Source organism: Cyclopterus lumpus, chromosome 10 (genome assembly GCF_009769545.1).
Source record: "Cyclopterus lumpus isolate fCycLum1 chromosome 10, fCycLum1.pri, whole genome shotgun sequence".
NCBI lineage: Eukaryota > Metazoa > Chordata > Actinopteri > Perciformes > Cyclopteridae > Cyclopterus > Cyclopterus lumpus.
This window is the reverse complement of record NC_046975.1, coordinates 13,517,308-13,528,140: the sequence shown is the minus strand read 5'-3', so window position 1 is coordinate 13,528,140 and position 10,833 is coordinate 13,517,308. Positions and strand designations below refer to the sequence as shown.

Here is a 10,833-nt window from a genome sequence, read left to right as displayed (position 1 = left end):
TCCTGATTGTATACATTATTTTTTACTTAATGTGTGATGTCAACAGTGGTGGCGTTCTATGTTCTATGTTCTATTTTTTAAAGGAAATAATAACCTCAGAAAATACTTGGCTTCCACTTGGTTGACGTGTAGTGTCGCCTGTCTACAGAAGAGTACTCCAGGATGGATGGAGGCGCTGTGGTCAGTTCTTCACGTGATTGCACGCGCCACAAGAGAGGAAGAGGCGTCTTTTTATCCGTCTGTTGACAGCAGAGAGCGCAGTCGCAGCATATGCAGCTTGTAAAGTAGAGAAAGAGAGAACACACTAAAAAGGAGCAAACATGCCGATGTTCGTAGTGAACACCAACGTGGCCAAGAGCGAGGTGCCGGCGGCTCTGCTGTCCGAGGCGACGGAGGAGCTGGCCAAAGCTATAGGCAAACCTGTACAGGTAACCTGAGGCCAGGGGCGCGCTTATCCCGCAGCATCTGTGATTTTAACAAGCACTTCTGTGATTTTGATGAGGGCTGATTCTATTTGTAAGGAAATAATAATGTTGGTTAAACAGTGAAATTAAAATATAAAAACATGTTACTAGTATTTCACGACGTCCCTTTGAGAAGTCCTGACCTCCGTTGTGTGTCTTTCTTGCATATACCAGTACATTGCTGTGCTTATCAACCCTGACCAAATGATGATGTTTGGAGGAAAGGGAGACCCCTGCGCAGTCTGCTCCCTCCACAGCATCGGCAAGATAAGTGGTGCTCACAACAAGCAATACTCTAAGCTCCTGTGTGGACTGCTCAACAAACACCTGGGCATCTCCCCCGACAGGTAGCAAACACACACAGCAACCAGTCCATTTACGGCACATAATGCAATAAGTAATGTATGTTGTGACGGAAACACACCGACTCAAATACCCCTGTGCCTCATTAACCTATTTCTCTTTGTGTCTATTTCAGGATTTACATTAACTTCGTAGACATGGATGCAGCCAATGTGGCCTGGAACAACACTACCTTTGGATGAGATGGAGGTTAACCCACTGGAATAGAAGATAATCCAAGTATTGTCCTGTATGAGCATAGTTAAAACAGACGGTGAAGTGAAGATGCAAATACACCTGGTAATTCCAAGGCCAATATACCATATGGCAATCTCATAAGCACTTAGCTGGACCCTTTAGTTTTGCACTGACACTTTTTATTTTTCTCATTAATATGCAATAAAGAAAACCCTGCAGACAATAAATTACTCTTTGTTGTTCTTAATTGTCTGTCTGACAAAGACAAACTACAAGCAAAGTCCATCCATCCATCCATTATCACCCGCTTATCCGGGGTCGGGTCGCGGTGGCAGCAGGTTCAGCAGGCCGACCCAGGCTTCCCTCTCACCTGCAACACTTTCCAGCTCATTCTGGGGGATCCCGAGGCGTTCCAAGGACCCTCTCGTTCCCCGGGGAAAACTCCAACACAGCGGCGCTGAGCCGGGGGCTCGTGAGTATCCCCACTCCCGCCCGGCGCCTCTCACCCTGGGCAACTCCAGAAAAGGACAAAGTCCAACCCTTCTCCAGGAGCTTGGTTCCAGAACCCACGCTGTGCGTGGAGGTGAGCCCAACTATATCTAGCTGGTACCACTCCACCTCCTGCACCAGCTCCGGCTCTTTCCCCGCTAGTGAGGTGACGTTCCACGTCCCTAGAGCTAGTCTATGCCGCCGGCCCGCCCAGGTCTCCCGCCTGGCCCGCCGCCCGGTCTACATAGCACCTGACCCCGATAATTCTCCCTGCGGGTGGTGGGTCCACAGGGTGACTGCTGCTCCATGGTGGTTTTTCGGGCTGAGCCCGACCGGGCCCCATGGGCGAAAGCCCGGCCACCAGACGCTCGCCGACGAGCTCCCCTCCTGGGTGTGGCTCCGGGAGGGTGCCCCGGTTTCCCTTGTCCGGGCAAGGTAGCTTCAGTCCGTGGGCTGCTATTCATCAGGGTTTATTGAACCAAGCAAAGTATTTTTTATTATTATATTAAATGTATTTAACTATTTCAATGCAGACAAGCGCAATCCGCTTCATCGTGAATGCCTTTTGACCAAGTGTGCGCTGATGTGAAACTATTTGTTTGCCTTGTGTTTATTGACATAGTGGAATATGTTATTTTTAATACTCAAATCTATTTGTATTACTGATTTCTCGCTGACTGCAAAACAAATACAATACACATCACTGGGCCTAAGTATGCCCATGATATGCAAGACATTTGATCCTAATATCTTTTTAGTGTTGTGTATTTCAGTTAGTATTCTTCTATTGTACAGGATGTTTCAACAGCGAGTGAATGTGTTTGTATACAACTTTTTACTCTAAATGTTTTAATCGAAGAATGGAGTGGATTAATTATTTTATTGCGGGACATAAAGTAGTTCTAGGAGCACATCACACAATATGATCGACAAGCTGTTGAACACATTATTTATGCAAACCGTTTGTAATCCTGGTCTGAACAACATAGATTTCATCAGACCATGTAACTTTGTATTCACCTTGTCACTTTTAGTCACCACGGAGACAAAGGAAGGCACCATCCAATGTATGCTCTCTCTCTCTCTCTCTCTCTCTCTCTCTCTCTCTCTCTCATCTCCTCTGTTCCTTCTCGCCTCCTTCAGCTCTGCTCAATGATGCTTGAAAGCACTGCGCATGCCCAGTACCGTAATTATCCTACACTCTGGAACTACCGCAGGCCCCCGCCCCAAAATAACAATCGCAACAGTTGCGGCGTCCTTATTCCACTAGGAAATAACACGAACATACTTGCTGGCTGTTTAGTGTCGCCTGTCAACAGAAGAGTCTTCCAGGATGGATGGAGGCGCTGTGGTCAGTTCTTCACGTGGTGGCACGCGCCACAAGAGAGGAAGAGAAATATTCTCTTCCGTTTGTAGGCAGCAGAGAGCAGAGAAGGACTACACTTTAGAGGAGCAAACATGCCGATGTTCGTAGTGAACACCAACGTGGCCAAGAGCGAGGTGCCGGCGGCTCTGCTGTCCGAGGCGACGGAGGAGCTGGCCAAAGCTATAGGCAAACCCGCCGAGGTAACGTGAGGCCAGGGGCGCGCTTATCCCGCAGCATCTGTGTTCACTGTGAAGCTAAAGGCTCATTCTGTCCATATGGATCAGCTCGATTGGGGTCACTTCACTGCTGAGGGCTTCAACGACTAACCCCAGAAGCCCGATTTCCATTTAGCTGCAGCTAAAAGTAATGATTGTACATTACACGAGTAAGGCGTCTTATGCAAGTACACATATTCCCAACTATGTAGAGATAGCATGGGTAAATCATTAATCAACTGCTTCAGTAACAATACAAACCATCGGGTTAAAAGCAAATCTTCTATCGTGTCATACAAGCTGCACCTGAATACTTGTATTTAAAATATAACTCAGAAGTCTTTTAGAAAGTTTAAAATGTATATTTTTTGCCACCAAAATGTACAGTTTGTATCATTGATGGGCCAAGTAATGATTGTACATTACACGAGTAAGGCGTCTTATGCAAGTACACATATTCCCAACTATGTAGAGATAGCATGGGTAAATCATTAATCAACTGCTTCAGTAACAATACAAACCATCGGGTTAAAAGCAAATCTTCTATCGTGTCATACAAGCTGCACCTGAATACTTTTATTTAAAATATAACTCGGAAGTCTTTTAGAAAGTTTAAAATGTATATTTTTTGCCACCAAAATGTACAGTTTGTATCATTGATGGGCCAATGTTTTTCTGACGCATCATAAAAGTTAATAGACTGCACATCGAGTACATATTTAACATATGGGTTTTGAATTGTAGTCAGACTACCACTGCCTTTTGTTTCTGGTAGTTGGGAGATTTTAGCAAGCAGTTCTGTAACATGGTTTGTTTCGAAGGCTGATTTTAAAAGGGTTATTAGGTTTAATTCATTTTTAATTTTTATCTTTTTTTGCAGTAAATGTCAAGATCATTTAAACTTTTATCCACCAGAATAATACTAATCATCATCTTTTCTAGACCATTATGTCGGGAAATACTACTGGAAAATGAAATTTCATAAATCTTCAGGTTGGGGTTGCAGTGAGTGGAATTTGGATTCATGACGTCACTCTTTCAGAAGTCCTGACCTCCGTTTTTCGTCTCTTGCATATTCTAGAAAGTTTCTGTGCATGTCAACCCTGACCAAATGATGATGTTTGGAGGAAAGGGAGACCCCTGTGCAGTCTGCTCCCTCCACAGCATCGGCAAGATAGGCAGTGATTACAACAAGCAATACTCTAAGCTCCTATGTGGACTGCTCAACAAACACCTGGGCATCTCCCCTGACAGGTAGCAAACACACACAGCAACCAGTACATTTACTGCACATAATGCGATAAGTAAAAGGTAACATGGTGACGGAAACACACCGACTCAAATACCCATGTGTCTCACATAACTTGTTTGACATTAATGTTCAATCTCATTAAACTATATCTCGTTGTGTCTATTTCAGGATTTACATTAACTTCGTAGACATGGATGCAGTCAATGTGGCCCGAAACAACACTACCATTGGATAAAAATGAGATAACCCATGAAATAGAAGATAAATCCAGTATTGTCCTGTATGTATGAGCATAGTTAAAACAGACGGTGAAGTGAAGATGCAAAGACAATTGCAAGGCCAGTATAATGTATGGCAATCTCATATGCACTTAGTTGGTTTCTTTAGTTTTGCACTGACCATTTTTTCCCAATAAAGTGCAATAAAGAAAACCCTGCAGAACATAAATTAATCTCTGTTGTCCTTCATTGTCTGTCTGACAAAGTATTTTTTTATTAGATTCAACTCCGGAAAACACTTTTCAATGCAGACAAGCACAATACCAGGCTTCATCATGTCTTGCCACTCGCTGAGCCTCTGAACCATGTGAACTATTTATAAAGGAATACATTAAAGAAACTTTCTGAGACAGAGAAGCCTACTTTTCGCCCAAAGATATGAAAAAGATCTGTCAATTATCTACTGTACAGCTTAACTTTGTGTCTGTCCCAACTGAAAGCCTATCAACCTTTGCCTGTCCCAAGTGTGTGTCCATGTTATGAAACCATTGTTTGCCTGGTGTTTGTGGACAACGTGGGACTGTTAATATCAATACTCAAATTGATTTGCATTACTGATTTCTTATTATCTTAGGGGGAGTCAGAATTCTTTTTTTTTTGCATTGACAAAATATATTTGATTAAGTATACATGGTGCAGGTTGCTTTTACCGCTGAATCTTTTTATTGTGTGACATGAAGTAGTTCTATAGCAACAAGCTGTCAGAGACATTATTTATGCAAACCGTTTGTAAACCTGGTCTGAACAACATAGATTGCATCATACCATGTAACTGCAACTCCCCACCTTGTTCCAGCTACCTGAAGAAATAGAACACAAATGCTGCTTTCAAGGGCCGCTCTTAAATTCTCTACGTTTGATTTTGAAAGTCACAGTGATTTATTCTCAATTGAACACGATATATATGTATGTACCACGGTTAACACTATATTTAAATATATTTAGTTTCCTTATACATGACAGTAGATTATTATAACTTGTTTGTATAACTTGAATTACCGTATTTATAACACCAACAATTTCCTTGATTACTCTCGTTCTGTACCATATTGGTTGCTACAACAACCGCCCGGCGAAGCAACTCAATCCGCTGCACATGCGCGGAGAGAACATGTCTCGTTACCTATTCCAACCAACTATTTGGACAACCATATTGTTTCCCATTTATATTGTTTAAAATAAAAAAATACTAAACGATACAACAAGTATACGCTTAGTAATGCACGATAGCAATAGTGACGTTTTACTGACGTCACCTGTCCCTCCCTCTTGTGGATGTTGAGTGAAAATGGCGGATGGACATCTCCACGTTAGCGTCTGTTTGCTGCACGTTGACTAACTAACTAACAATACACAGATGCGGCGGACTACGCATTGGGGCCAGATGTGGATGAGTCGTTGAACTGTTCGTGTAGGAAAGTGTTTGTGGTTCAGATGAAGTTAATCATCGGAGAACTACTGTAGTTCTCTTCGCGCCAAACGGTCAGTATTCCGCATAGATAGATCAGTTGCCCACCATGTGGACGTCATACAACAATGTAAACAACAACCACGTAAACATCTCGTGGTATATCAACATACAATCTAGTCATGTGTTCGTGTGCGTACCGTTAGCAGCCACCGAAAGACTGGTCTGCTGTCTGTCCATTTAACGCGACGTATTAGCTACTGTACATGGCTAGCGTTCACTGGGAAGTAATGGAGAAAGAGGACGATGACCGGCTATTCATCCAGGGTTCATTCCTCAGTAGTGAGTCAGCACCGTTGTTAATTGTGACGTTATTTTGTACGCATTTAATGGCTCCTCTTGGCGCTAAATCCCGATGGTCATGCCTAATGATGCCACGTTGGGATTGTTGACATCCAAACAGTCTTACTGTGTCTGTGTCTGTCTGTGTGTGTGTGTGTGTGCTGTTGCTGATGAATTGCCCACTTTGTGTGTGTCTGCTGGTTTCTCCTTGAGTTAAACCATCACAGGTCCGTCGTCATATGCTTGAAACCTTACCCCCTCTAAAGGCTGTGGGCAGTTAGGGGGGTCCTGGGTTTAGTGTTCCTATGTGAAGCATACCGAACTAATCTCTAATCTCTCTTTTTAGGTGCATGTGGTGTTGGGAAGGCACCAGTACAGCATCACACAACAGGCATAGATCTAAAACATCTGTAAGCTGCTCCCAACCGCCTTCAAAGATGTCTGACTTTCTGATGAGAGCGTTCAGGGCCCAGCTGACCACAAGCATGGACTCGGTCCTGAGGAGAGCAGTGTTTGAAATAATGGTGATCTTCGAGAGCAGTCTCCATGACCATCAAATGGAGCTGGCACAGAAAGGAGAAGAGGTTGCTCAACTTAAAATAAAGTTGCAGGGAGCAGAGGTTAGGCTGAGTGAAATTCAGCGTGCAGGCGACAGAGAAACGGAGATGAAGAAACGCGAGCCTGAAGATGTCCTGAGTGGCCCTGAACAAACTTCGGATGTTCCTGAGATTGATTTTGAATGTACGGTTAAGCACTTGACACAATATGCTGCGTGTAAGAAATAGTATGACTTAATATAGTTAAGAGCAACATCATAGAAAGAAATAGTAACCAGTTTCAGAGAAAGCCTTTTAACTGCACACAGGTAAATGTCAAACAGATCACAATATCCCATGTCTTATATTTTAACTGTTTGTTTGTTTGTTTGTGCAGTACCTGATGACTGGTGTGCTCCCCTGGGCTTCGAGACCGCGACCAAGAAAGAAGTAGGCTTTTGTCCCAGTGTAAAACTGCGCCCGCTGTCCATTGCCCTCTGGCCCATTCAGATCATCAAGCAAGAGGTGTGTAGCCAAACAGAATCCTGATGTGATGACATTTCAGTTTAAGTGTTGTGAACCAGCAGAGAAAACTGCTGATGATAACCAGATTGTTTATGGTATTTATAGGGGGCAGGCTCAAATATTTATCAATGGTATCACTCTCTTTTGTGGTTGTGTTGATGACAGTAGGTTTAAGGGGATTGTGCTTAAAATAAGTTTTGTGTGCAGAGCCTCTGTTAAATATTGGATATATATCCAGGACATGCGAGAGGAGTCGGCACCAATCCAGTCATTATTTTGCTTTTCCTCAGCTGTACTGGGTTTATAAGGAGCTACAATATACACTTTGTATTTAGACAAAGTTCTCGAATGTCTCAGAAGATTCAAAGTTCATCTCACTTATTATTGCTGATGCAGACACAGCTCTGCATGTACATATCCTCTTCATACTTTGTATTGGTAACCACTGAAGATAATACTGGATTAAACCAACTTCTTTGGGTTATTTATTTCAGGTTGTTAAGCATGACATTGAGTCCCACCAGCAAAAAAAGGGTCTCAGGAGATCCAGGAGAGGTGAGTTTCCTTTTTTAATTTATTATTTCACTTTTCAAAAAGTGTCACCCCTAGTCTGGATAATCCACAAAACACACTGGAAAAAGTTTATATTGGGACTTTCTCACTAGAAATGTTTTTCTAGTCAAAACTGTTCATGGTTGTCAGTGGATTTCCCAGGATACAGGCGGTGATATACAGTACTTGCTTTTTTACCAATATATTGAGGGGCAGACAAGCACCTGCATACATTGTGTGTACCAGCAGTTTAAAATAGTTTGTGCACTCGGGGTCAGATATGCGCGCTGTGCCTGGCTGACACCACAGTATCTTCTTTGGGATTTGCACAATATACACATGGTTAAACATTGATGACACAAGCAGGGGTGAAAGTAGGCATGTGCGGTCCAATATTCTGCTTTTCACTTGGTTATAGTTAACATTTTTTGCTATGTTTATATTTCACAGGTTCTTCATTAAATGAGAGGCACACACAAAAGGAACAAGTAACTCGACGTCCACCGGTGAGAAACGACATGAAGAAATTGATCCAGGACATCAAACAGGAATATATTGACCCGACAGACGGTGCAGGTCCTAGAAGAAGAGTGAGACCTGTGACAGGAAAAGAGCAAGGCAGTACGATGAAGAGCAAAAGAGAGGGGGGGGAAATCGCAGCAGCTGAGGTTGAAGAAAGGGAGGCCGAGAAAAATGACAGTGAAAAACGATACTCCTGCAAGTTTTGTAAGAAAGAATTTGATACAATGTTTGGCCGAGATGTGCATATACGATCACACAAGAAGTGCAACGGTTGCAAAAAGGAGTTCCCTTTTCCAAGTGCTCTTGGGTATCATAAAGGAACTTGCAGAAAACTCAAGAAATTGTTGGCAAAAAAAGCTCAGTCCACTAACCCTCCAAAACCTGAGTCCTGTGATGAAGAAAACTTGACTGCATCGGGCAAAAAACAGTGCATTGCTAAGAAGGAAAGCACAGCTTCCTCTAACAAAAACAGTAAAGCATCTATCCAGAAAGATGAGCCAGCCGAAAAGCACTGTGTACATTGCAACAAGGTGTTTCGCAGCAGTTGGATGCTGAAACAGCATGAGCGTGTTCATACTGGTGAGAGGCCATACCTTTGCAGCGTGTGTCCAAAGAAATTCCGCGTTAATCAGGCCCTCAAAAAGCACATATTGAGAATGCACAAAGACCAGACGAATATCAGTGAGACAAATGAAAACCATGCCAGGATCAAGCCTTCAGAGGAGCCTGAAGATAGCGGTGAGGATTTGATGACTCCAAGGGAAGACACAAGTGAAGCGATCAACCACAACAAAGTTAAGAGAGCTCGCAATCCAGATCCGGGGCAGAGTTCAAAATGGAGAACCATGGGGACGCACTGCCCTGATGGTTTCGTCTGCGCATTGTGCCAGAGGGTCTCGAAAAACAAATACCTATTGATTGAACACTTTCGCACCCACACAGGTGAGAAGCCCCTGAAATGTGACCAGTGTTCTGCAATGTTTCGTTCTCGTGGGCAGCTGAGCATGCACAAGAAAAGCTGTCCTAATCCTCTCAAGGTGACCCAGTGTGTGAAGTGTGAAAAGAAATTCTCCTGTCAAACAAAGTACGTTAACCACCTGTCGAATTTTCACAAAGATCGGCCTAATTGTTGTACGTTTTGTGGAAAGGGCTTCTTCACAAAAGGTCGCCTCAGGAACCACATGGAGCGTTACCATAAGTAAGTCAGTGTACCACCAATTGGGACCACTTGCCTCTGGACATTGAAAAACTGGATGTTATTTATGCTCTGGCTGGTTGGTGAAGGGGTTTCCCCCACAGAGATGTTATAATACGATAATTAAAGAAACCTCATCAGTATTCCCCACCTCTGTTAAAGAGTGCTGCAAAACCTGTAATGGGAGAGAAAAACAAATCTTATGTAGTTCAAGTTCAACATAACTTCAATCTAATCAACTTCAATCTAAAGTAAGAGCACATATATTAAAACATCAGTGTCTCTGTCCATTGATACTTTAAGGGTTCTAGTCCCTCACCAAGTACCCTTGTTTTACTTTTTTAATATTTATTTGTTTTAACAGTTGAGCCAAATATTTCTTAACATTCTGGATTTTTCACTAATGTAAACAACAACAAAAAAACCTTTCTGGTAAAAATGTGGTAGAAATCTTTCTGGCTAATGCAGAACAGAACAAGGTCATGTCAATGCTCCACTGCCTTGAAGTAGACTTGATCTTTGACTACAGTATTGGCCGCAATGGTCTAACAAACACTGAAAGAAAAGCCTTGGTAGAAGCTGTATGACTACCTGTTAATAATCTGTTCGCTCACATTACACAGAATACCCCCAAATCCACCAACCTTCTGTTCACTGAAGGTAAATTTGAAGTTGTCTGTACAAAGTTGTCTACCGTTTGCCTTAATCACAGATTGCGCTGGTTGTTTTTAAGTCTCCAAGTTTTTGCAGAATTCAAAACCATGTCATGCAAACAATCTTTTTTTGCTTGGTTGTGGAGACCAAGCAACTCATCTTTATAGAATGTCTTGTTACTTTACAGATATCTGAAAAGATTACATTGTTGAGGATGTCTTGCATTCAACATTATTGTTATTTTGGCGGATGCTTGAGTCCTTAAATATGCCCAAACAAAAGTTAACATTTCACAGTTTCAGCTGTTATGAAGGTTGTTTTATTGAGTGGGGTGTATTGGTTGTACACATGTATCCACATGGGATGAACTTACAACCCTTTTTATAATACAGGTAAATAAAGTATAATTGTGTTGCTAGACTTAGACATTGTTGACATTTCCCCCAAATAAAAGCCCTATTTTATACTTTGTTTTGAAGGATTTTATTGAGTAAT

At 42.5% G+C, this 10,833-nt stretch overlaps 3 protein-coding genes across 3 annotated transcripts; all 3 read left to right on the top strand.

The window, feature by feature from the left end:
• The first annotated feature begins 162 nt into the window (after positions 1-162).
• mif (macrophage migration inhibitory factor) lies at positions 163-1,225 on the top strand. Its single transcript, XM_034542808.1, has 3 exons — positions 163-428; positions 639-811; positions 943-1,225. Exons 1-3 carry the CDS (start codon positions 321-323, stop codon positions 1,007-1,009), a joined length of 348 nt encoding a protein of 115 aa, XP_034398699.1. The 5' UTR covers positions 163-320; the 3' UTR covers positions 1,010-1,225.
• A 1,615-nt stretch (positions 1,226-2,840) lies between these two features.
• LOC117737122 (macrophage migration inhibitory factor-like) lies at positions 2,841-4,773 on the top strand. Its single transcript, XM_034542806.1, has 3 exons — positions 2,841-3,059; positions 4,156-4,328; positions 4,495-4,773. Exons 1-3 carry the CDS (start codon positions 2,952-2,954, stop codon positions 4,559-4,561), a joined length of 348 nt encoding a protein of 115 aa, XP_034398697.1. The 5' UTR covers positions 2,841-2,951; the 3' UTR covers positions 4,562-4,773.
• A 920-nt stretch (positions 4,774-5,693) lies between these two features.
• Positions 5,694-10,807, top strand: LOC117737115 (zinc finger protein 37-like). The gene is made up of 5 exons (XM_034542800.1): positions 5,694-6,086; positions 6,701-7,095; positions 7,288-7,415; positions 7,910-7,970; positions 8,418-10,807. The coding sequence occupies exons 2-5, from the start codon at positions 6,705-6,707 to the stop codon at positions 9,689-9,691; spliced, it is 1,854 nt and encodes a 617-aa protein (XP_034398691.1). The 5' UTR covers positions 5,694-6,086; positions 6,701-6,704; the 3' UTR covers positions 9,692-10,807.
• Positions 10,808-10,833: the final 26 nt, after the last annotated feature.

Excerpts from the sequence above, each read along its gene's own strand:
- mif (XM_034542808.1), top strand. The coding sequence starts at position 321 with ATGCCGATGTTCGTAGTGAACACCAACGTGGCCAAGAGCGAGGTGCCG. Across the intron at positions 429-638 it reads CTATAGGCAAACCTGTACAG|TACATTGCTGTGCTTATCAA; the intron begins GTAACCTGAGGC and ends TGCATATACCAG. Across the intron at positions 812-942 it reads CTGGGCATCTCCCCCGACAG|GATTTACATTAACTTCGTAG; the intron begins GTAGCAAACACA and ends TGTCTATTTCAG.
- LOC117737122 (XM_034542806.1), top strand. The coding sequence starts at position 2,952 with ATGCCGATGTTCGTAGTGAACACCAACGTGGCCAAGAGCGAGGTGCCG. Across the intron at positions 3,060-4,155 it reads CTATAGGCAAACCCGCCGAG|AAAGTTTCTGTGCATGTCAA; the intron begins GTAACGTGAGGC and ends TGCATATTCTAG. Across the intron at positions 4,329-4,494 it reads CTGGGCATCTCCCCTGACAG|GATTTACATTAACTTCGTAG; the intron begins GTAGCAAACACA and ends TGTCTATTTCAG.
- LOC117737115 (XM_034542800.1), top strand. The coding sequence starts at position 6,705 with ATGTGGTGTTGGGAAGGCACCAGTACAGCATCACACAACAGGCATAGA. Across the intron at positions 7,416-7,909 it reads TTCAGATCATCAAGCAAGAG|GTTGTTAAGCATGACATTGA; the intron begins GTGTGTAGCCAA and ends TATTTATTTCAG. Across the intron at positions 7,971-8,417 it reads TCTCAGGAGATCCAGGAGAG|GTTCTTCATTAAATGAGAGG; the intron begins GTGAGTTTCCTT and ends TATATTTCACAG.